At 36.1% G+C, this 23,608-nt stretch overlaps 2 protein-coding genes across 2 annotated transcripts in view; both read right to left on the bottom strand.

Moving 5' to 3' along the window:
* Positions 1-23,608, bottom strand: part of LOC307172232 (uncharacterized protein) — a 381,392-nt gene that overhangs the window by 109,684 nt on the left and 248,100 nt on the right. The gene's annotated exons all lie outside the window — the stretch shown is intronic.
* Positions 285-23,508, bottom strand: usf2l (upstream transcription factor 2, c-fos interacting-like). Its single transcript, XM_079894404.1, has 12 exons — positions 23,224-23,508; positions 22,094-22,241; positions 21,768-21,826; positions 21,378-21,466; positions 14,034-14,123; positions 13,752-13,872; positions 11,082-11,169; positions 8,171-8,209; positions 3,145-3,203; positions 2,813-2,907; positions 2,611-2,739; positions 285-1,336 (listed from the first exon to the last, which is right to left on the bottom strand). Exons 2-12 carry the CDS (start codon positions 22,129-22,131, stop codon positions 1,259-1,261), a joined length of 885 nt encoding a protein of 294 aa, XP_079750530.1. The 5' UTR covers positions 22,132-22,241; positions 23,224-23,508; the 3' UTR covers positions 285-1,258.

Here is a 23,608-nt window from a genome sequence, read left to right as displayed (position 1 = left end):
TAGATAGATAGATAGAAGGATAGATAGAAAGACAGACAGAAGGATAGATAGATAGACAGACAGACAGATTTGACCTTGGATGCATGTAAATCTATTGTAGGAGACTTTAAAATAGCAGAATAGAGGCACTTAAAAGTAGCATTTCATCCAACAATAAAAACCTTTACTCACTCTTGTCGTTCCAAACCCGAATGTTGTGATTTCTTTAATGAAACACAGAAGGGGAACTGAAGAATCTTCATGACCACAGTCTCTCAAGCTCCAAAAAGGACAAAAACCATAAAAACACTGTAAAAATATTTATTGTACAGCATATTTACAGGAAGACTAGACCAAAGTCTTTACTCACTAAAAATCCTCAGTGTCACTTTTTAAATCAAATAAGAAACATTTAAATGCATCACATCAATGTTGATCGATTTGCACGTATCTGAGCTACGGTTAAAGGGGGAATAATGACTAGTTTATATAAATATGACACAAAAAAATCAGTAAACTAAGAACAAAGTGGCTATTTGTAGCCGTCCATCATGTTAATCAGGTCTTTTGGAGATTAAGATATAGAATAAAACTCAGTAACAAACATGTTTTCAGTCCTGAGATGTCCAGCATTTAGCAAACTTAATAGCTTTTTGAATATTTTCTCATTTGCTGCTTAGATTAGTTGATGCTTTCCGAACCGTCTTCCAAAGGCGATCTGAGATAAGAAGCTAATAATCCCAGACGGAGCTAATTTTCTTGCTTTTTTTAGAGGGACGAGCAGGTGCTTTTGTTTCCGATTTTAACACTAAATTTCACGGGTACCGCTAATGACATTTCTTCACGGCTTCATTCATCCCGTAACGACCTTCCAGAACACCACAAAGAGGAGGATTTTTCTCCGGGAGAATTTTAAATTAAACGAGGCACTGAACAAACAACTAATACTTCAAGAAAAAGCATGAAGACAAAATTTAAAGCAACAAAGCTGGAAAATTAGCAAAAGGAAAATGTCTGGCAGAGAAAACTAAAAAAAAAAACCTGTATTCCACTGTTTAGTCCGGAGTTAGTCAGGATGAATAAATAGATGCTTTCAGGATCATAGAGTCCTGGTGTCGGTGCTATTGAAAACTTCTTGACCTCTGACCTCAAGCCTGGCTTCACAGACATACAAAGACTCTTGAGCACAAGTCAACACGATTCATTCGGCCCACTTCAGTCCTCTGCCATTCTCTGAAGGTCTTTTATCATCTGATCTCTTTCCCAGAATGCCTGAAGCTCATTGTGTGAACATGTCAATGCCGTGATGCTCCAGTTGTGCTCGGAGAAGGCCGTTCTCGCTCTTGAGCTCCTCTATCTGAAACCAACAACAACGTAGAAGTTGATTATTAAATCTGAAGATGTAGAGGCAAATGTTTTGTGTAATACTTACGTTCACATTGACACATTTGCCAGGCAATTTTATCCAAAGCGACTTACATTGTATTGAAGCTGTGCTTTTATTTTTCAATTCATGCATTCACTGAAACCCGTGACCTTTGCGTTGCTAGTGCCATGCTCTACAGTTTGAGCTACAGGAAGGCAGAATAGAATAGAATAGAATAGAATAGAATAGAATAGAATAGAATAGAATAGAAGAAAAATAAAATGGAAATAAAATGGAATACAATAACATAATAGAAAAGAGAATAGAATAGAATAGAATAGAATAATAAAATAAATAAAAAATAAAATAAATGAAATAGAATAGAATAAAAATAAAAAATAAAATAAAATATAAAATAGAATAAATAAAATGAAATAGAATAGCATAAAAGTGCAGAAAAGAAAAGTAAAGAAAAAAAAGTAAATAAATAAAATATTTTAAAATAGAATATAATAGAAAATATAAAAGACAAGAAAAGAGAATAGAATAGAATAGAATAATAAAATAAATAAAAAATAAAATAAATGAAATAGAATAGAATAGAATAAAATAGAATAAAAATAAAAAATAAAATAAAAAATAAAATAGAACAGAATAAATAAAATGAAATAGAATAGCATAAAAGTACAGAAAAGAAAAGAAAAGAAAAAAAAGAAAAGAAATAAAATATTTTAAAATAGAATATAATAGAAAATATAAAAGACAAGAAAAGAGAATAGAATATAATAAAATAATACAGTAAAACAGAATAAAATAAAAGATAAAATGAATAAAATAAAAGATAAAATAGAACAGAATAAATAAAATAAAATATAATAGTATAAAATACAAAAGAGAAAAGTAAAGAAAAGAAAAGAAAAGAAAATATAGAATAACATAACATTACATCTCTGTTTAATTGGACAGATATGTTTCAGCACCCTCTTCTGGTGCTGTTTAGCATGTTCAGACCAGTAATGGGTTAATGTAATGATTGGGCTAATTAGTGACCTATGTGTCTTTCCAATGAAGGAGAGACTGAGAATAGAATTGTTAGTGTGTGATTCAGGTATACCCTACCTTACGGGGACAAAATGTCCCAACAAACATTGCCATATCCAAAATGCTTGTGGGGACATTCTTTGGTCCCCATGAGGAAAACAGCTTACGGGTATAGACTACAGAATAGGTAACGTGATTACAGACTAATGATGTTAAAGGCGTACCTGCTGTCTGAGCAGCTCATTGTCCACCTGTACTCTCTCTGCTCTCCTCCAACTCTCCTGAAGCCTCTGCTGGTGTTCCTTCAGCTCACTAATGTAATCACACGCCTTCGACAGGATCCCACCTTTACTCTGAGGAACATGAGGATACAGTTTCAAGGCATCTATTGTAAATCACAGGTCAATAGGTCATCATGCAACTCACCGCTGCAGTCTTGGCACCATCTATACCACAGTCTGGGATCATTTTCGAGAGCGTCACAATCCAGTTGTTGATTTTGTCTCGCCGCCGCCTTTCAACTGCAAATCAACAACAACAAGAAGATCAGAGGCAAAATCTAGGCCATACTGTCTAAAATTGCTGTATGTGTTCAGTCTATCAACGCTCTACTGACATCTGCAGGCAGATCTACTGTACATCAATGCCTGACGAGGTTCACTCCCAGTATCTTTGGGATGGGAACAGTATTAGTTAGCTAGGGTCTGTTGCTTTGATTCAGAGTAAAGACTCATATTAGATTAAGAGAATTCACTGACCTTCGTTATGTTGTGCTCTTCTCCTCTCATCTCTAGGGGTGCGCGGACTGTCCATTTTCCTACAGTAATAATGGGGGGGGGGGGTCAATATGCATTATTTCACATATTTCTTCACTTTAGTATCTCAATGTAGGTGTTTTAAAAGGCTTAACATCTGCAACCTTATCTTAAAGAAAATTACAAACAAAAAACCTAAACCAGTATATAACGTGTGTGTATATGTATATATACTGTATATAATAATTTGTATTTATTTGTATATATATACAGTATGTGTGTGTGTGCATGCATGCAAGCAAATAAGTGAATGAATACATACATAAATAATTTAAGAACAAACACTAAACAAAGACAAAAAATTAAATTAAATAAAAATGAAATGAAATGAAACAAAAAAATAAATAAATAAAATATGCACATTTCTGTAATTTGAAATTTAGTTAATCTTTTATTAAAATATGCTTTGGGACATAATAATAATAATAATAATAATAATAATAAATAAAATTAATTTAACAAAAGTATAATCTTTAAATGTATAAAAGCGCCAGATAGTTTGGTCAATGCATGTTTTTTTCCTTGCATTAATTGCACAAAATTTTAATTACCGGTCAGTATTGTTTAAAGTAAGTGTTAATTTCAGTCAGAGTTATCAAATCAGTTGATATTTGACTGGTTTTGTCCATCCTTCTGTTAGACTGTCTCACAAATGAATTATGTTGAATATCTGTCAGCTTTTTACAACACAATTAGATAATACCAGTTTAGCTCAAACAATTACCAAGCAATGATTAATTTTGTTCAGTCTGTGTGTAAAAAGGTCACATTTGCAATTAAAGAAAAAACACTTCAGCAAAACATGCTCAGGTCAAAGAGTCTGAATAATATTTGGTCCCAAATGTTTATAAATGTTACTGGTAGTCACTGTATGAAGAATTTTGGGGTATAATATGTCACAGATTATTTTAGTTTTCTATCCCCACTTACATAAATGAACTATGGTGTCCTGCACACGCTAGTAAAACAATATCACAAATGGTATCTGGTGTCTGAATAATTTTTGGTTTGACTGTATGTATTCACATTAAACCCATCAGCCACCCTACACTCATTATATTGATATTGGCAAAAACACCGTGGTCAACCACTAGTGAGTGTGTCCCGGGCCGGTGTGGTGAAGAGAGGAGTCCCAGTTTAGGACCCCAGTAATATGCCTGATCTAAAGCTGTTCTCAAGATTCTTAATGTAATCAATCAAACTTTAATTAATGTAATAATGTTTTATTTTCACCCTGATTATTTATATAGTTAAAGTGAAAGAAATTGCATTTTTAGGTATGTTTTGCAACATTGCATGTCATGTCATAATTAATTCTTAAACAGAATTATTCTTGTATCATATTTGTTATCGAAGTTTTCTTATCGAAAAATATTGTAGATGGTGAAAAAAACTTTATCTCTAATCATTTCGGATAGCTGTATGCTAAGCTGCTATCTAAGCTATAACTAAAAAAAAATAAACACTAAGAACGAGAAATGTTTAATTTCACAATCTATAGCTTCAGTTATATACTAGTATATGAAACATATAAGTTAAAAGACATTAATGGTTGTTATAACGCAGTTCAGACGACCTATATAATAAAGTGATATCTGATTTGTAACCAGGCACTAAATCGATTATAAAACGGGCTTTGAACCAATCGGATTACTTGGGTCCTAAGCTGGGACTCATCTCTTCACCACACCGGATGGATCCCAGGCTGCGTCCCAAACAAGCGTGCCGCACAAGCCCTGAAAAATGAAGCCAAAGCCAAAGCATCTCGATCGCGCGTGGTTTCTTGAGATCGAAAGCGCAGATCATTAGTAAACTTAATGGAAAGAGCAGTAGCGGAAGATTAGACTGGCCTTTCTACAACACATCCTGACATCACGTGTCCTTACGGGATCTTTACGGGATGTGTGTGAACGCATTCACTAGCCGCGTTTCCATTACCCTTCAAATTGCGCAAATTGAAATTGCGAAACATTGCAAAAACTCCCATTTATCGCGAAAAAGTTTTTCCGCTCGCATGAGGGGTTTTTTCAGGCAATTCGAAAAAAGAAATATTTCGCAAAACTGCAATGGAAACAGTTTTTGCGCATTTACAGGTCACCTGACGTAGATGACGCGGTGTGTTTGGACAGAATAAGAGTCAGAGTTCTTTATTAAATTCATAAAAGACAAAAGAATTACAGGAATACTGGATTCTAAACCTCAAATAAATGCCACAATCAAGACCTCGAAGCAGAAATGAGGGAGAAACACCCAGAAACTCCTCATACAGTGCTATGCATAAGTTTAGACACCCATACTAAAGTTGACTAAAAAGAGGAATAAAAAATCATCTTTTGGAAACTGAACTTAATGCCTTAATTTAAAAAATGAGGAAAAATCCAACCTTTAAGGACACCAATTTTCTTTGTGAATGAATAATGTATCGTGAATAAATAAATGTTCTTCCTTAAAATACAGGGTGCATAAGTTTGGACACCCCTATGTTAAATTCCCATAGAGGCAGGCAGATTTTTATTTTTAAAGGCCAGTTACTTCATGGATCCAGGATACTCTGCATCCTGATAAAGTTCCCTTGGCCTCTGGAATTAAAATAGCCCCACATCATCACATAGCCTTCACCATACCTAGAGATTGGCATGGTTTTATTTCAGTTAGCCTAATAGCTGGTTTGATTTGCATTGAGAGATGATCTTATGGAAAGTACCCCATGCCAATCTCTAGGTATGGTGAAGGCTATGTGATGATGTGGGGCTATTTTAATTCCAAAGGCCAAGGGAACTTTATCAGGATGCATAGTATCCTAAAAAAAAAATACTTAAAAATACTTAAAAATAAAAATCTGCCTGCCTCTATGGGAATTTAACATAGGGGTGTCCAAACTTATGCACCCTGTATTTTAAGGAAGAACATTTATTTATTTACGATACATTATTCATTCACAAAGAAAATTGGTGTCCTTAAAGGTTGGATTTTTCCTAATTTTTTTAATTAAGGCATTAAGTTCAATTTCCAAAAGTTCAATTTTTTTTTATTCCTCTTTTTAGTCAACTTTAGCATGGGTGTCTAAACTTATGCATAGCACTGTATGTGCCGCTCTCAAGTATAATAAGGGTCGTTCCTTACCATTAATGATTGGAAAACACACATACGTCTCCTTCCATTAATAATAATGGCCAGTGCAGTGGCTGGGATATAGTACATAAACCTACCAACATCCGTTACCATGGTTTTTGGAATGATTTTACTTATCGCAAGAGGAAATTTTTTAAAAAAATCATTTTGCAATAGTTTTTTTGTCGACATTTAGAAAAAAGATCGCAAAAGTTTTGCGGAAAATCACTGGCAGTGTCAATGAACCAAAATCAAACGATCCCGGGACAAATCCCGGGACTCATTATCCGTGTATTTTCCGGAATCTCTGTGTGAAAGGGGCTATACTGTTTTTCATCTACTATATAGTAGGGAAGTATGCGATTTCGGACGCAGCTCTAGTGTGAGTTAGAGGAGGCGGGGCCTGTTCTCCTGGACCCCTAAAGCACAGTTTCATCACCCTAAAGACGGCCCTGAGTATGACAAGCTTAGTCTCAGCTTTGTAAGGTTACAGCTAGCATTAGTGTGGATTGGCAGATCCCTCCGTAAGGTCTCTCTGCCCTTTGTGTGTGTGTGTGTGTGTGTGTGTGATCTCGAGGGAGTCTCGGCATCGGCTGTGTTCATTACGTTATAAATTGCAGTGCTGAAACAGCTGCCGAAGCCCGACTTTAGCCTAATGACACAACTGTTCTCCGAGTGTAATCTTCCCTCAGGTATACGCTTTAATGAAGTCACGACTCGCAAAACGCCATGGAGGAGGCGAGACACTTCAAATGCAAACCAACACAAAGTGAAGATGCTTTATTTACTCTTCAGGGCGTCTCTTTATATCTAGCACTATATACAGAGGAAGTGACCTCAGTATGCGAATGTACCATGTTAAACTAAAGAAACATGACACTGGTCAACTTAAAGGTGAAGTGTGTAAATTCTGTACCACCGGTGGCACCAAATGGAATTGCAACGTATTTTGGACATGATCATATTGGCTCAACCAATTTGAGATGGGACTATCTGCAAAACATTGGAAGACAAGCATGCTTGAGTGTCTGAAACTTCATTATGATTTTTGCCATTATTTTTGTTGCGTGCATGCTTATTTATTTCTATATACACTATAAGGACAAAAGTATTAGTACATCTGATAATTTCACCAACTGGGACTGCAATGACATCGCATTATAAATACATAGACATTATTATTGTATACATTGATTTTAATATGGATTTGTTCCCCATTTTGCAGCTATAACATCTTCCACTTTTCTCAAAAGGCTTTCCACAAGATTTTGGAATTTTTCTGTGGGAATTTTTGCCCATTCATCCAGTAGAGCATGTGTGAGGACAGACACTGATGTTGGACGAGAACGCCAGGCTCGCAATCTCCGTTCCAGTTCATCCCAAAAGTGTTGGATGGGGTTTAGATCTCTGATCAAAAAATGATCATGTGATCGAAATCTCTTGACTCTATGTGAGCCAGTCTTCCAGACCAAACTCATCCAATCATGGGTGTGTCCGAAATCACCCCCTGTACCCTTAAATAGGGCACTATTTCAGGGGACAGCCATTTGTAGTGTTGTCAAAACCACAGTTGACGTTAGCGAGCGCACTCATTCAATCCCAGAATGCACTGCAATAACGATTGTACAAACGATGTACGCTCAACGCCTAGAGAATACTCATAACGTGTGGCAATGGGTCTGATTGAAACACCTGAATTCAATAATCAAGAGGTGTGTCACAATACTTTTGTCCATATAGTGCATTTTACTCAATCTTTACTCACATTAGGTGTTAATTTTGTGGCATAGAAATGATACGCTATACCTTTAAGAGACAGTTTTGTTGTGGCTTAAGGGGATGTAAAGGTTTTTCTCACCAGTTAAAACCTTCATGCTGTTGTGTGTTGAGTTCATCTCTGCAGAAAAGGGGCAAATTTATATCAGACATTTCAAAAAACACTTTGATTGCGTAATTTCAGCTTAAAGGAAGATGGAGCGTTATAGAAACAGCATGATTGGATTTTTACCATCTTTTGCTGACTGATATTCACATAAACAGACAAATATTACAAGAAATATACTGGAATTGCATACAACCTACAATTTATGTAGTATTTATAATGTGCATACAATAAGAAAAATGTTGGAAGATCTAAAAAAACATACTACATTTGCTTAAATCTGGGATGTGCAACAGAGCAAACCATCATTTTTGACAATATTTGACCACACTTCAAATACATGAGACATTTTGCACGAAATTTGATGATGAAAACTAATAAAAATGGGGAAAAAAAGCACACAGCTAAAACTAATTTATTAGTAAATACTATAATAGTATAAATAATACTAAAAAAAACACTGTGTATCTGTGTGATCAGCATTTCATTCTGCATGCAACCCACACTCTCTAACTACAGTGGCTTTTATCCCAGGAAATAATAACCCGAGGGATTTGTAATTCTAATGGAAGAAAGAGAGATTAGGACTCTTGTGGAATTCATTACGCTGCAGATTTCACATGAGCTGCAAAAGCTGTGCGTGTCCAAAAGAAGGAAATAATCAAACAAGAATGACTGAAACAAACGCGTGACTCTTCAGCAGGATATTTCTACTGAGCCTATTTTGGAGGATGAGAATGTTGCAACCGCACAAACGTGTGAGCATCGCCCGTTTTCACAACACTTCTGCTTCTGCAGAGTAAAAACAGCACCTTCAGAAGGAAGCACAACAAACCACAATGATCCTGTCAAAAACCAGAATCGTGACAAACAGCCCTGTTTTCATATGGAGCGGGATCCCAAGGTTAAATGGAGAGCAAGGAACATGCAAAAGTGCAACACAGAGCATACCTGTCAACATTTGGGGGGCAGGCTAAATACACATTAATTGCGCAGATATTAACATAAATAAATACATAATCTCTGTATTACATACATAATACATTACATACATAGGGCCCTATCTTGCACCCAGCGCAATTGACTTTGTACACGACGCATGTATCATTCCTATTTTGCACCCGCACACAGCGGACTTTTCCCTCCACAGACGCATGTCGGTAAATTAGGGAATGAACTTGCGCTCCCGGGGGTGGTTCAGCGAAAAGAGGAGGCGTGTTCCGGCGCAAACGTTCCCTGGTGCTATTTTGCAGTTTCAGAAAACAATTCCGCCACTGACCAGGAGAAACCTCGTCTAAAGTCAGTGGCACGTTGCGCATGTTATTCAGATGCTATTTTAAGGGCGCATGCTTGGCCATAATCAATGTAGCGTGTGCACAACGCACACACACTCTGCTTATCTCATTTACACAGAAGCAGCAGTTTTCATTTTTAGAAAACCATACATTATTACAAGGAACAATATTAACACACGAGGGAAATCATTGTGGTGTCCATGAAGATGTGAAAAAATAGGCATAAATCTAGCTTACACATTTACCCAAATTATTATACGCCTGTTTAAGCGAAGCTAATTTGGGTGAGTTTCTCCATCCCCAATGTCACTTCTCTGTGTTTTACGGCCCTGACGAGAACGTCGGTCTCCTCGGCTGTGAACCGCTCCTGGCAAATCCGCCGTTATAATAGCAATCCGCCATGGAACAAGTGCGCCTGCTCTTAAAGGGAATGTGAGATGACGCTCTTATTGGTTTATTTCACGTTACGCCCAAACCACACCTATGAGTAATGAAGCGACTTCAGACCAACACATTTTAGATTTGCGTCGGGCGCAAGAGTCATTTATCCCGCCGGTATAATAGCAACAGCGCCCGAGACCCGCCCACAAAGTTACTTTCGCATTTGATACTTGCGTTTCAGATCGTTAAAATAGGGCCCATAGTCTCCAGTGCCATCTCTCTCATGTTCGTGTGCTGTTCAATCTCGTTCGTGTGCTGTAAAATGTTCGTCTCTCATGTTCGTGTTCGTTTTATGAACAACCTGGTAAGCACGACCTGCAGAAGACACACGCTGTGTGTAAATCATGTCACGCACACATAAAATACTCAGGGGGTAATACCACTAACTTGAGAAAACACGTCAGCCGTTTTCACCCCAGGCTGTTAGCGCCTGGCAGAGTCTGACTGCTTATATTTATTGACAAAATTGTATACATGTGAAGTAAAACTGAAAATTGAGGATGCAGTGCATCGTGATATCGAATTGAAATGAATCGATGACATGATAATCGTAATCGAACCGAACCGTGAGACCAGTGTAGGTTCACACCCCTACTGACACGGTATTATTTGACCTATAAAATGTGTAAATGTGTGTCATTCAATACTAAATTATGGGTTATGCTTTAATGGACAACACCTGTGGCTGTAAATGCAAGATTTTTGTAGACTGAAGGACGATCTTCTGTGGTAAAGTGACACTAAGATACAGATCTTAAAAATAGGCTTAAAAACCAGGACTGTGCAACTTAATCGCATGCAAAATAAAAAAATTAGTGTTTACATAATATATGTGTGGTTACTATGCATAATTATTTTGTATATATAAATACACACACATGCATGTATATATTTAAGAAAAATATGTTATTTATACTGTATATAAAATATTTATATATAATATAAATGATGTATAAACATATATACATGCAAATATTTCTTAACTATATACATGAATATGTGTGTATTTATATACAAAATAATTATACACAGCACACACACATATATTATGTAAACACAAACTTTTATTTTGGATGCGATTAATCACGATAAATCGTTGCCCAGCCCTATTAAAAACATAACACCTGTTTTGTGCCTTTTTTTGTACTTACACAGTGTAAGTGTGTGTGCGTGGAGCTAGAGTCCGCTGAGAGGCAGAGAGCAGAGCATCTGAAGGAGTCATCATCACGTAGAATTGACCTAAACCAGAGACGACAGATGTTGTAAACACTACAATCACATCACATTTACTGCCACTGAGAGAACTCGTGTTTATTCTGATAAGAGATTTATTGTATGATTATGTGGAGTCTGTAAGTTCACAACCAAAGGGATGAACAGAATCACTACAATATTATTTATATACTGTATATACATAATAAATAATTGTATTATAAATGTTATAAAATTATATATATATATATATATATATATATATATATATATATATATATATATATATATATATATATATATATATATATACACTCACCTAAAGGATTATTAGGAACACCATACTAATACTGTGTTTGACCCCCTTTCGCCTTCAGAACTGCCTTAATTCTACGTGGCATTGATTCAACAAGGTGCTGAAAGCATTCTTTAGAAATGTTGGCCCATATTGATAGGATAGCATCTTGCAGTTGATGGAGATTTGTGGGATGCACATCCAGGGCACGAAGCTCCCGTTCCACCACATCCCAAAGATGCTCTATTGGGTTGAGATCTGGTGACTGTGGGGGCCATTTTAGTACAGTGAACTCATTGTCATGTTCAAGAAACCAATTTGAAATGATTCCAGCTTTGTGACATGGTGCATTATCCTGCTGGAAGTAGCCATCAGAGGATGGGTACATGGTGGTCATAAAGGGATGGACATGGTCAGAAACAATGCTCAGGTAGGCCGTGGCATTTAAACGATGCCCAATTGGCACTAAGGGGCCTAAAGTGTGCCAAGAAAACATCCCCCACACCATTACACCACCACCACCAGCCTGCACAGTGGTAACAAGGCATGATGGATCCATGTTCTCATTCTGTTTACGCCAAATTCTGACTCTACCATCTGAATGTCTCAACAGAAATCGAGACTCATCAGACCAGGCAACATTTTTCCAGTCTTCAACTGTCCAATTTTGGTGAGCTTGTGCAAATTGTAGCCTCTTTTTCCTATTTGTAGTGGAGATGAGTGGTACCCGGTGGGGTCTTCTGCTGTTGTAGCCCATCCGCCTCAAGGTTGTGCGTGTTGTGGCTTCACAAATGCTTTGCTGCATACCTCGGTTGTAACGAGTGGTTATTTCAGTCAAAGTTGCTCTTCTATCAGCTTGAATCAGTCGGCCCATTCTCCTCTGACCTCTAGCATCAACAAGGCATTTTCGCCCACAGGACTGCCGCATTCTGGATGTTTTTCCCTTTTCACACCATTCTTTGTAAACCCTAGAAATGGTTGTGCATGAAAATCCCAGTAACTGAGCAGATTGTGAAATACTCAGACCGGCCCGTCTGGCACCAACAACCATGCCACGCTCAAAATTGCTTAAATCACCTTTCTTTCCCATTCTGACATTCAGTTTGAAGTTCAGGAGATTGTCTTGACCAGGACCACACCCCTAAATGCATTGAAACAACTGCCATGTGATTGGTTGATTAGATAATTGCATTAATGAGAAATTGAACAGGTGTTCCTAATAATCCTTTAGGTGAGTGTATATGAACACATATAATAATAATGATGATGATAATAATAATAATATTTATTGTTATATACACTAGCAGTCAAAAAATAATTGGAAAAATATATATTTTTTAATGTTTGTGAAAGAACTATCTTATGCTCACCAAGGCTGCATTTGTTTGATTAAAACAGTGCAGGTAAAACAGTAATATTGTGAAATATTATTTCAATTTAAAATAATGGTTTTCTATGTGAATATACAGTAAAGTGTAATTTATTCCTGTGATCAAAGCTGAATTTTCAGCATCATTACTCCAGTCTTCAGTGTCACATGATCTTTCAGAAATCACTCTAATATGATGATTTGATGCTCAAGAAACATTTATGATTACTATCAATGTTGAAATATTTAATATTTTTGTGTAAACTGTGATACACTACTATTAAAATGTGTGGGGTAGGTAAGACAACGATAAAGAAATGTATTTATTTTTACTCAGCAAGGACACTTTTATTATATTTAAATAAAAGATTATATTTCAAATAAATGCTGTTTGTTGAACTTTCAAATAATCCTGAAAAAAAAAAAAACTTAAAATTGGTTGTACTGTATATGAAATAAATAGTATGCAGCTGCTTTAAAATAATAAATCAAATTGATAAAATTAAATATTTTCCAGATAAAAAGATAAAATAATGAGATTAAGGATCTTTCATTCACAACTGAATGCAAATGAGTTCAAAATAAGTCTGGCATCATCACATTGATATTTTAGACTCTTGAGGATCGAAGTCGTTGTGAAATGCAGATAACAGCACACACACACCTTACTCTGAAAGTAAACTAAACAACTACATTACTTGGTAGAAGAATTCTTCATTAGTTAGAACCATTCCTCCACTTGTTGTGTTATTTTGATTTAATACAGTGAAGCTGCTTTGATACCATCTGTATTGTGAAAAGCGCTATACAAATATACTTGACTTGAGATGTTTTTTGAGACATCCTCTAACTGAAGTGAAATGACTGTATAACGATCAGCTGCTCAATCTATTGAAGCGTGTTGTGATTCTGTACGTGTGGTGTGTGAGGCGGCAGATCTCAAACCTGTCGTTTGTGTGAATGTGTGTTCGGCTGCTGTTCCCTCGCTCACAGACGATGCTGGGTAATACACACATCGCGCCTCCTCTCTGTCACCTTCATTACTCAAAGAGTTATGAATTACTGTCTGGGAGAAAACAATGCATAAACTTTAACATCTGGAGATTTGGTTATGGCTGAGTTTGTGTAAACATGCATTATCTGCTCTGACACATTGTCATGTTCTGCTGTGTGTTGAATGAGACTCATGTTGAACCATAATGAAGTGTGAACATGTTGACTTCATACCGGCAGGGATCCAGTGATATTAGCCGGCTCTCCGACTTCACTTCTACCCTCCAGTGTTTGATCTGAGACAGGAATCACTCGGTATGTCACCTGAGGACGACAGAGAATCCGAAATCAAACACCTCCCTACTATATAAGTAGGACTTTTCACGCACTACTTTCTTGGTTTTCACGGACTGAGATCTCACTTATTGGACAATATCTTTATTGTCTTTTAAATTCTATGAAAGGTAAATGGATAAATAAAACAAAATAGTACAAATAATAAAGTGCAGCACATGCAATGACTGTGGAAACTTTAATCACTGAAAGGATACTATGACAAAGATATCGCTTTCCTTTATTCAAACTGATTTTTTCTCGCATGAATAGGCTATATGATTGACCTGAAGAATGAAGGATGTATCATATAGCCTACTTTGATATTTATATGAGCAATATCACGCTCATAGCCATGTGAAATGGCTCTATATCTGTATTAGACTGCGGCTGCAGCATTAATTTTGTGTGAAAAGATTGTTTTTTCAATAAAATTAAACTCTAATTTTACATATTGTCTTTCAATAAACCAAGCGCTTTTCAAGTAGCTTTTCTTAAATATGGCTGATTTCAAGGGCTTTCCAGGACTTAAATTTCAAAAAGTAAAACTTCAAGCACTTTAAGCATCTTAAAGCGAAAAACACCTATAATAAGTGTTTATATTTGGACTATTTCTATTCGGGCTGGTTCGTGCGTGACTCGTCATAGACATAAACAGAGAGAAGTAGTTCCGGCTACAATGTTCTTCCGCAAGTTCTGTTTATTAATCGCTAGAGCGCCAAACGTTATGGACTGCCGCTCTAATGATAATCCTGGTTTCAAATAATAAAAAACAATATAGTATTTAAAGACAAAAAACAATATAGTATTTAAAGACAAAAAACAATATAGTATTTACAGACAAAAAACAATATAGCATTTAAAGGTACAATATGCAAGAATTTTTTGCCGCTAGAGGGCGCTACATTCCAAACAACAACAACGGTGTAGCTTGATGACGATGTGAATGAGCGTGGAATGATGGGAACTTTAAACTCCACCGTGGATGTAAATCAGTCAGACGGGAATCGAAAAATCATGTTCATGGATGAGGCTAAGTTCTATTTTTAGTTCTATTATTATAATGACATGCTTTTTGTGGCGAGGGGGCCGTGGTTCAGCGTGGTCTGTAATGGGAGAGAGAAGAGACGAGCGGGACGCAAGATCAAGTGCAAATGACGAACACCTGTGTCTTATTGCTGTGATCGGCGTGGAAAGACGCTTATAAGCCGCGCTGGAACGAGAGAGAGACTGGAGAGAAAACTGGACGCAGAGAAAGAAAACTGGTGGATCCGAGCTCTCATTTTTGAACTGTTTTGTGCCGTCGCGGTTGCCACGGTGAATGCGCGTTGTGCACGACTTTTGTTTGTTTTGCTTTACTTTAATAAAGTACGAGTCCCAGTCACGCCGACCCCTGTCTTCTTCCTTCCTGACTCTTGAACCTCATCACACTTTTATTTCATTCAAATTAATTAACCGCAAGAAAAGTAAGGTTTAATACCACATTGGTTATCATAGATGTTACTGTATGTCGAATTCATTGTTGTGATAACGCGGCGCAGTTTTACGTGTTCTAAACAATTGTTGTAAAAGTACATTCGAACATACCCACATCATTTGCCAAAATACTGATTAATCTTTATGTATAACACATGCTATATTTATTTACATGGCCATAAACACCATACGTGATAAACAATGTCAATAAACTAAACACAAATCTAAAGCAATAATACTTCCCTTACATAAACATAACTATTACTGAATGCTACATTTGGAAAATATAAAATAAAGCATGCTTTGTCGACAGACCCAGCTGCAATCGGTAAAGAATAATTGTGTTCCACAAGGACAGCACGAAACAAGCTAACGTTTGTTGCTTGATAGACGCTACAACTACAACTTCCGCCTTTGTCCAGGACTCCACGCAGCACGAGCGGAAGCCGAGGGTAACGCGGATATGACACCATTGACCGGCGACTCCCAGCTCCCCCCTGCTCTAACGCCCCGTTTCCTTGGTTAAAATCGCAATTTTCTCACGATTTAAAAATAGTTGGAAACATTTGGGATATTGTAAGTAATCAACTTAACAAAATATATAACACTGGCCTTGAGATTATGGGATATTTTAATGCAAAATTCTTACATATTGTACCTTTAAAGACAAAAAACCAAGGCAGCATATGAAATCACATATACTTCCCTAATATATATAGTAGACAAAAAAAAAAACCAGTATGTGACAAAAGTATGTCTGAACTCATAAGAGAGAAGGCAGAAAGTCCCCAAATGATCTACTACTTCCGGCAGATTCTGAAGTGTGCAAATGATGGACACTTTACTATCACTTTACTTTTTTTTTTTGAGGATTTATGAGGATTTATGAATGACAGTGAAGCGACACAGCTGACGCTGGTAGATCACATGATAATGACAACATGGCGGATGTAGTACGTCAAGATTACATTCATACTAAACACACTCATACTATACAGAATGTACTTTTTTAGCACTCAGAAAGTAGAGAATGTGCGATTTCGGACACAGCCAGAGACTTCCATTACTAGGGTTGATTAAAATATAGATTTTATATATATATATCAGTGTTTCCTCTATGTTGATTAGTTAATGGCGGCCCGCCACGGCAAAATTTTTGCCGCCACGGTAACGTTAGGGCTCTACAGTGCGACCATTTCACTCGCATTTGCGCCTAAATATGTCTGTGTGCGATCATGAAAAGATATTTAGGCGCACTTGTGCGACTGACCCGATCGAAGATTTTTTTTTTTTGGCAGCCGCCAAAGCGTTTTTTTCGTCCCGCCAAAGTCTTATTTGACCGGTGTGTAATGTAGATAAACTGCTGCGCTTGTGACAGCTGGGCGCATGTTTAAAAGAACGAGAGAGCGAGAGCGCGCGCCCTCTGGTCGCGTGTGCGCGAGCACTCTCTTTGCGAAGCAAGGTTCCACGTTTTAATGAATGGTTAAACGACTGATCTTTCCAACACTGAACTCACGAGACGTCTGAATCGGTGTATAACAGATCGGTAACACTTTACAATAAGGTTCCATTTATTAAACTCTAGTTATAACTACATTAGTTAACATTAACTTTTAATAAACTGCACTTCTACAGAATGTATTAATTTTTGCTAATGTTCATTTCAACATTTAATAGCCTACATTATTGAAATCAAAAGTTGTATTTGTTAACATTTAGTTAATGCACTGTGAACTAACATGAACAAACAATAAACAGCTGTATTTTTATTAAGATTAATAAAGATGAATACGTTCAGTAACATGTATTGCTCATGGTTCATGTTAGTAATAAACTAATGTTAAATCAAACCATATTGTAAAGTGTTTAAAAAAAATAATTTACAGAACAAATAAGAACGTAAGGTGTGCTTACCCCCTTTAGTACAGCCTATATGGTTAGCTAGATTTAGCCTTAATAAACTACAGCATTTACAACTGAATGGTAGCCTATTCAATTGTAGATGGTAGAAAATAAGACTATTAGTTAAAATAAACTTTTTAATGCTACTTTTTCTCCCTGCTTTTTTATATTGATATGATTATATACCAAAATAATCTATTAAAGAAGGATTTTATCTTACAAAGCTATGAAATCCATAGGTAAAATCACAGCTTTTTTTTTTTTTTTTTAAGTGTTGGCCACCGAAGACCATTTTTGACCCAGGTAAAACCCTGCAGGGCCAACAATGTTTGTGTGCGGACATTCACACTTCAAGCAAGAATCGCTAGTGAGGCACGAAATGTATGAATTTAGTTTTTTTTTTATTTTTTTTTATGCAATTTATTTATGACAGCCAGTGTAATTGTTTTTCTAAAACTGAAAATATTTAATGTTCATAAGGTAAACTTTTGTCACACAATGTGGCACAGTAATATTAGGCTTGTTTGAGATGAGCAAAATCTGCGCAGAATCGATCACCGGTGATCAGCGCGAGATGCATGCCGGTTAGAAATGTGTCCGAGTGCGGTCCGCCTTGCTCTGATGTCATGCTGACGTATGTCAAAAATCTCTCGCGAGCGCAAGGCACACCTGTCGGATTCTGCAGTCGCGCGCAGTTGCTCTCCACCGACTGCGCTGATCAAAAGCATGATGGGAAACGACTTGCTGACGACACAGCTTAATGCTCATTGGTTTAAACCGTGATGTATTTGTTCTCTTTTAAAATGTTTGATTTTAAAACTCTGATATCATGTTTTATGTGTATACATTATGTGTGAATATTCCCAAACTATCTAACAGTGCGATCTCTATGGGTTATGCAATGTATTTTTTATAAAAAAAAAAAACGAAAGAAAAAAAAAAAAAAAAAAACATGTCTGTATTAAAGAAAAAAAGACTGATAAACATGTATTTGGAATGGAATTAAATAAGTAGGCTACTTTGGGTGTCTTGTTCATTATATTTATTTTCATATAAAAGCAACAGAACTTAAATTCCATCCAGTTTATTAGCAACACTGTGCACGAGCGTGAATCCGGTGAATCCCGCGATATCCACCTTTGATCTCGCAGGTGTCAGATCCACTGCGAGAAGAGAGAACTGTCCGGCTTGCCTGCGCTTTTTTCACTCCTCCTCTCACTGCAGCCGCCTACTCTCGCCTACATTTCAGGCGAGGCAAGGCGCATCTCAAACAAGCCTATTGTGTCGTTAAAGGAAAAAAAAAAATTTGGACTGTGCTCCTAAATTTTTTTAATTAGGAGCACAAGTGCTCCTAATAAAACAAGTTACCATAAAGCCCGGGCTGTACGAAAGCCGTCTATCAGCAGTGATTGTTAAAGTGCATGTCGGAGAATCCCGCGGATAATCGCGCGGTTGTTCGGACAGACCTGCCCCCACTGCTAAAAAAAATCCTAAAGGAAACACTGTATATATTATCCAATATTGATTCTTAATATGCCTTTTTTCAGTGGATGTAGAGAGTATTTTTAGCACCATTTCCATGACGTTTGTTTTATTTTCCAGATGTTTTTAGGTTTTCAATAGCCCTGTTCACACTGGATTAGTATTATCCGGGGACCTCGTGTGATTTAGAAATTTACATAAACCCCGCCTGCGGGAAAACGATTTATAGATTATCATAGATTATCATCATAACTCCACATCAGCAACATAATTCATCAACTAACCATTCAGAAATGTCCTGTTGCTTCCACATGTTGTCACTTCTTCTTGAGTCTCTCCATCATTGTCTGACTCCGGTTTGAACATAAAAGGCTAAAAGTTTTTGAAATTTTCAGTGCATGTGTGTGTGAGGTAAAAGAACACGAGCTCTTGAAGCTCCGCCCACTGTGCCGGGAGCAGCCGCTCATTTGCATTTAAAGGGACAGACTCAAAACGGTGTGATTTTGCTCACCCTCAAAAAGTGACAATTTTAACATGCTATATAAAAATATCTGTGGGGTATTTTGAGCTAAAACTTCACACACACACTCTGGGGACATCAGAGATTTATTTTACATCTTGTGAAAAGAGCATTATACCACCCCTTTAAAGTCCCCCCTGTAGTCAATAATTTTATTCCTTAAAGCACACCTTTGATCACCAAAATTACATATTTAAACGTTTTTTTTCCTTGAAAAAAAAATTCTTCATGCCTTAACATTGCTTGAATGTAACTCTACACTTAGTATACGTGGTCCTATGAATATGCAAATGAGCCCCGCCTCCACTCACTCACTCAGCTCAGAGATCCACTGGTTGATGATCACACGTTGATCTGATTGGTTACAAGGTAGTTTGTGACGTCAGAAACACCAGCGATTTCAAAGCGTGTTTTTGAGACTGTCTTTGGTTCACTGCAGTTTTAAGGAGGAAATACTCAGCAATGCTGTCGACTTATGAATTTACACATGCTTTGTCTTAAAGCATATTAAAAACACCACATAGACATAAACAACATTAAAAACACCACATAGACATATAAACAACATTAAAAGCTGGATTTTCACCACAGGGGGACTTTAAATGATACTTTAGCTGATGTTGTACAGCAAGATATGATGTGATTAAGGTATCGCAACATCTCGACATTCAAAACGAGAGAGTCTGCTGCTTTTTGTCGACCTAAATTGCAGGGAAAATGTCATGATTAACTATAAAGTGTTCATGGGAAAGTTTCCAGCGTCTCCTGGCTGAATTCTCCATTCATCCATTTAATAATCATCCCTCCAGTCCATGCAGAGAGCTGCGCATGATCTAATTTAAAGGTCTAAAACGACACAGTTGTTCACTGAAAGAATACACATTTGTAAATACCCCTTAACAGCCCCCCCCCCCCCCCCCCCCCTCCAATCATCTGTCATGTGACCCACCTTCTGACTGACATGTGACACAGGCCCAGTGCCAATCCCAGTGAGAGATTAGAATCACATGACTGCCGGTGCAAAAAACTCAAGAAAACGATATGTATAAAGAAAATAAAGCTATTTTCAATGTCCATTTATGTACTTTCCCCCCCTAAAATCTCATTACTGTAATTTTGTTATTCCTATTATTCTCAGTGGTTGTTCTCATTATATTAGAGGGGAGAAAATACTAATGTTTTTATTCAGTATTTTTAATATTGTTTAATCAGCATAAATTAAATACTACCGTAATGTATAACTAAACCATTTAAATAAAATCCCTCCTTTTTTTGCATTAAAGTAATGAAAAAATAATTCATCCTTCATTCTCTGAAATATAATTTTTGGGCATTTTGATGTAAAACCAGACAGTCACTTGGCAATGAAAAATAAAATAAATAAAATAAAGCTATTTTCAATGTACATTTTTACCCTAAATTCTCATTATTCTCAGTGGTTGCTCTCATTATATTAGAGGGGGGAAAAATCAGTATTTTATTCAGTATTTTTAATATTGTTTAATACGCATTAATTAAATACTACCATAATGTATAATACAATTTTAATAAAATCACCCCCCATCCTTTTTCTTTTCTTTTTGCATTAAAAATAATGCAAAAAATAATTTAACAAATAACTCATCCTTCATTTCTGAAATATAATTTTAAGGCATTTTGAGGTAAAACCACACAGATACTCGGCCAAGTTTATAAGGTTCCCATTAAGAGAGACAAAAATGACCAAAAACATGAACTAACTAAGAAATGAACTATATCAGACAGATAGTCAAAGGCTTTTGGCATCGACATCGGTTTAATCCTCCTCTGAAAAAGCTTGACTCTAATAAAGGAGTTATCTATGACGGCACTGAAAGGACACTCACCTGTCCTCCAGGATTTTCTGTGTGAAACTGATAGTGAACGTTTCCGTCCACACGAGCTAAAGGGCGAGGATCACCGGCGACTGCCACACCTGCAGAATTGAATAAAGTTCATTGGCATAAAAATAAATTGAGTTTATATTTTATAATTAATAGTACTTATAAGTAATCTAAAAGTCTCTCGATTAACATGAAATATAATGCATTTGACATGTATAAAAATAAAACAAAGTGTTCAAGATCATTTATAGCACATCATACTGTTGCTAAACTCGCCAACTACACAGAACTAAAGCAAATATCTTGGGGATTAAGAAGAACATCAGGAAAAGAGAGAACCGTAACAAATAAAGCATGCATCATGTGACCAACACAACTTAATAACAGACATACCTTCAGCTATTTGCACAACCTTCTTTTCTTGATTTTTGTGACTGCAGATAAACTTGTTCCTGTGACGCATAAAAGTACAATATCAAGTTCATCAACTTTTTTTACAATCACAATCCCTTCTCAGAAGTTGTTGGTCTCTATGTATACAAAACAATTCTGAGGACCAGCAGAACAGTGTTGAATCTCCAGTCGCAGGAGATGCACAATGCATCAAATTGCATTATTAAAATATATTTTCTTCAATCATTGTCTTCACAGTGCATTCCTGTGTCTCTGATAGCTCTCTGTGAGAATCTGAGCTGCGTACAGACAGTGTGATGCATTACCTGTGTGAAGAGTGTGTGTTGAGCTGCAGCTGATCCATCAGTGCTCTGACTCTCACACACACAGATCATGATCACGGGAACAAACACTCCAGTCATGTGAGATTCTGCTTCTTCTTCTGAGGCTTAATGGCAGCAGTACTGCCACCAGCTGGAGTGAGGAAATAACATATAAAATAAAACACAAAATAATATAAAACATATAGATATATGTATATTAAATGTTTACATTTATATATTTATTTAAATATAATATTTATTTGATCAAAAATACAGAAAAAAACTGTAATAATGTGAAATATTATTACAATTTAAAATAACTGAATATATTATAATTTATTCCTGTGATCAAAGGTGAATTTCAGCATCATTACTCCAGTCTTCAGTGTCACATGATCCTTCAGAAATCATTATCATATACTGATTTATTATCAATGTTGGAAACAGTTGTGCTGCTTAATATTTGTTTGGAACTTGTAATACTTTTCAGGATTCATCAATAAAAAGTTAAAACAGGATTTATTCAAAACAGAAATCTTTTCTAACAATATAAGTTTTTACTATCCTTTTTATCAATTTAACACATCCTTGCTCAATAAAAGTATTAATTTATTTAAAAAAAAGAAAAAAAAAATTACTGACCCCAAACTTTGGAACAGTATATTCTAAATAAATGCTGTTTTGTTTTCTTTGTTTTTGCTTTTTATTCATCAAATAATCCTAAAAAAAAAAAAAAGTATAACAGGTTATTAAAACAAATATTAAGCAGCACAACTGTTTCCAACATTGATAATAAATCCTCATATTAGAGTGATTTCTGAAGGATCATGTGACACTGAAGACTGGAGTAATGTTGATCACATGAATTACAGTTTACTATATATTTACATAGAAAACAGCTATTTTACATTGTAATAATATTTCTATAATTGTTTTTTTTTTTTTTTTTTTTTTTTTTTACAGTTTTTCTATATGTTTGATCAAATAAATGCAGGTTTGATGAGCTGAAGAGACTTCTTTCAAAAACATTAAAATAGTAATGTTTCCAAATGTTCCATGACTGTATACACACATATATGAACAAAACCCGGAGCAACTTTAAGAAATCTATATTTGTGTTAAATTACACTTACCTATAATCAAAATATCATTACACACAAATTCAAGCTCTTTGTTTTACATAAAAAATAAGGGCACTGGTTAATTTTGACTGAAGTCTTTTCATTGTGACCACCAGATGTCCTCCTTTCGAGCGCTTCAGTGAATCATTTTGCCAATATATTTAGTTTCTAATTCTTAGAAAGTTGCGTTTTTCTCACCACTTATTGTAATAATTTCGTTTAATATTGAGTGAAGTCTCTAGATATGCTGGCAGCGCTGCGTTTAGTAACAACAGTCAGTCACACGACCTTTAACCTACTTACAAAGGAACCAATTTTAAGTCCGTTTCAGCTCGAGTGCAAGAACACCCAAAGTTACTGATTGGCCACAGCTCAGCTTTTGATTGACAGCTCCCAG

Source organism: Squalius cephalus (assembly GCF_949319135.1).
Source record: "Squalius cephalus genome assembly, chromosome: 15".
In the NCBI taxonomy this organism is placed as follows: Eukaryota; Metazoa; Chordata; class Actinopteri; order Cypriniformes; family Leuciscidae; genus Squalius; species Squalius cephalus.
The sequence above is the reverse complement of the archived record's forward strand: the minus strand, read 5'-3'. Positions and strand labels throughout refer to the sequence as shown.

Excerpts from the sequence above, each read along its gene's own strand:
- usf2l (XM_079894404.1), bottom strand. The coding sequence starts at position 22,131 with ATGGATCAGCTGCAGCTCAACACACACTCTTCACACAG. Across the intron at positions 21,827-22,093 it reads AACACACACTCTTCACACAG|GAACAAGTTTATCTGCAGTC; the intron begins GTAATGCATCAC and ends TATGCGTCACAG. Across the intron at positions 1,337-2,610 it reads ATGAGCTGCTCAGACAGCAG|ATAGAGGAGCTCAAGAGCGA; the intron begins GTACGCCTTTAA and ends TGTTGGTTTCAG.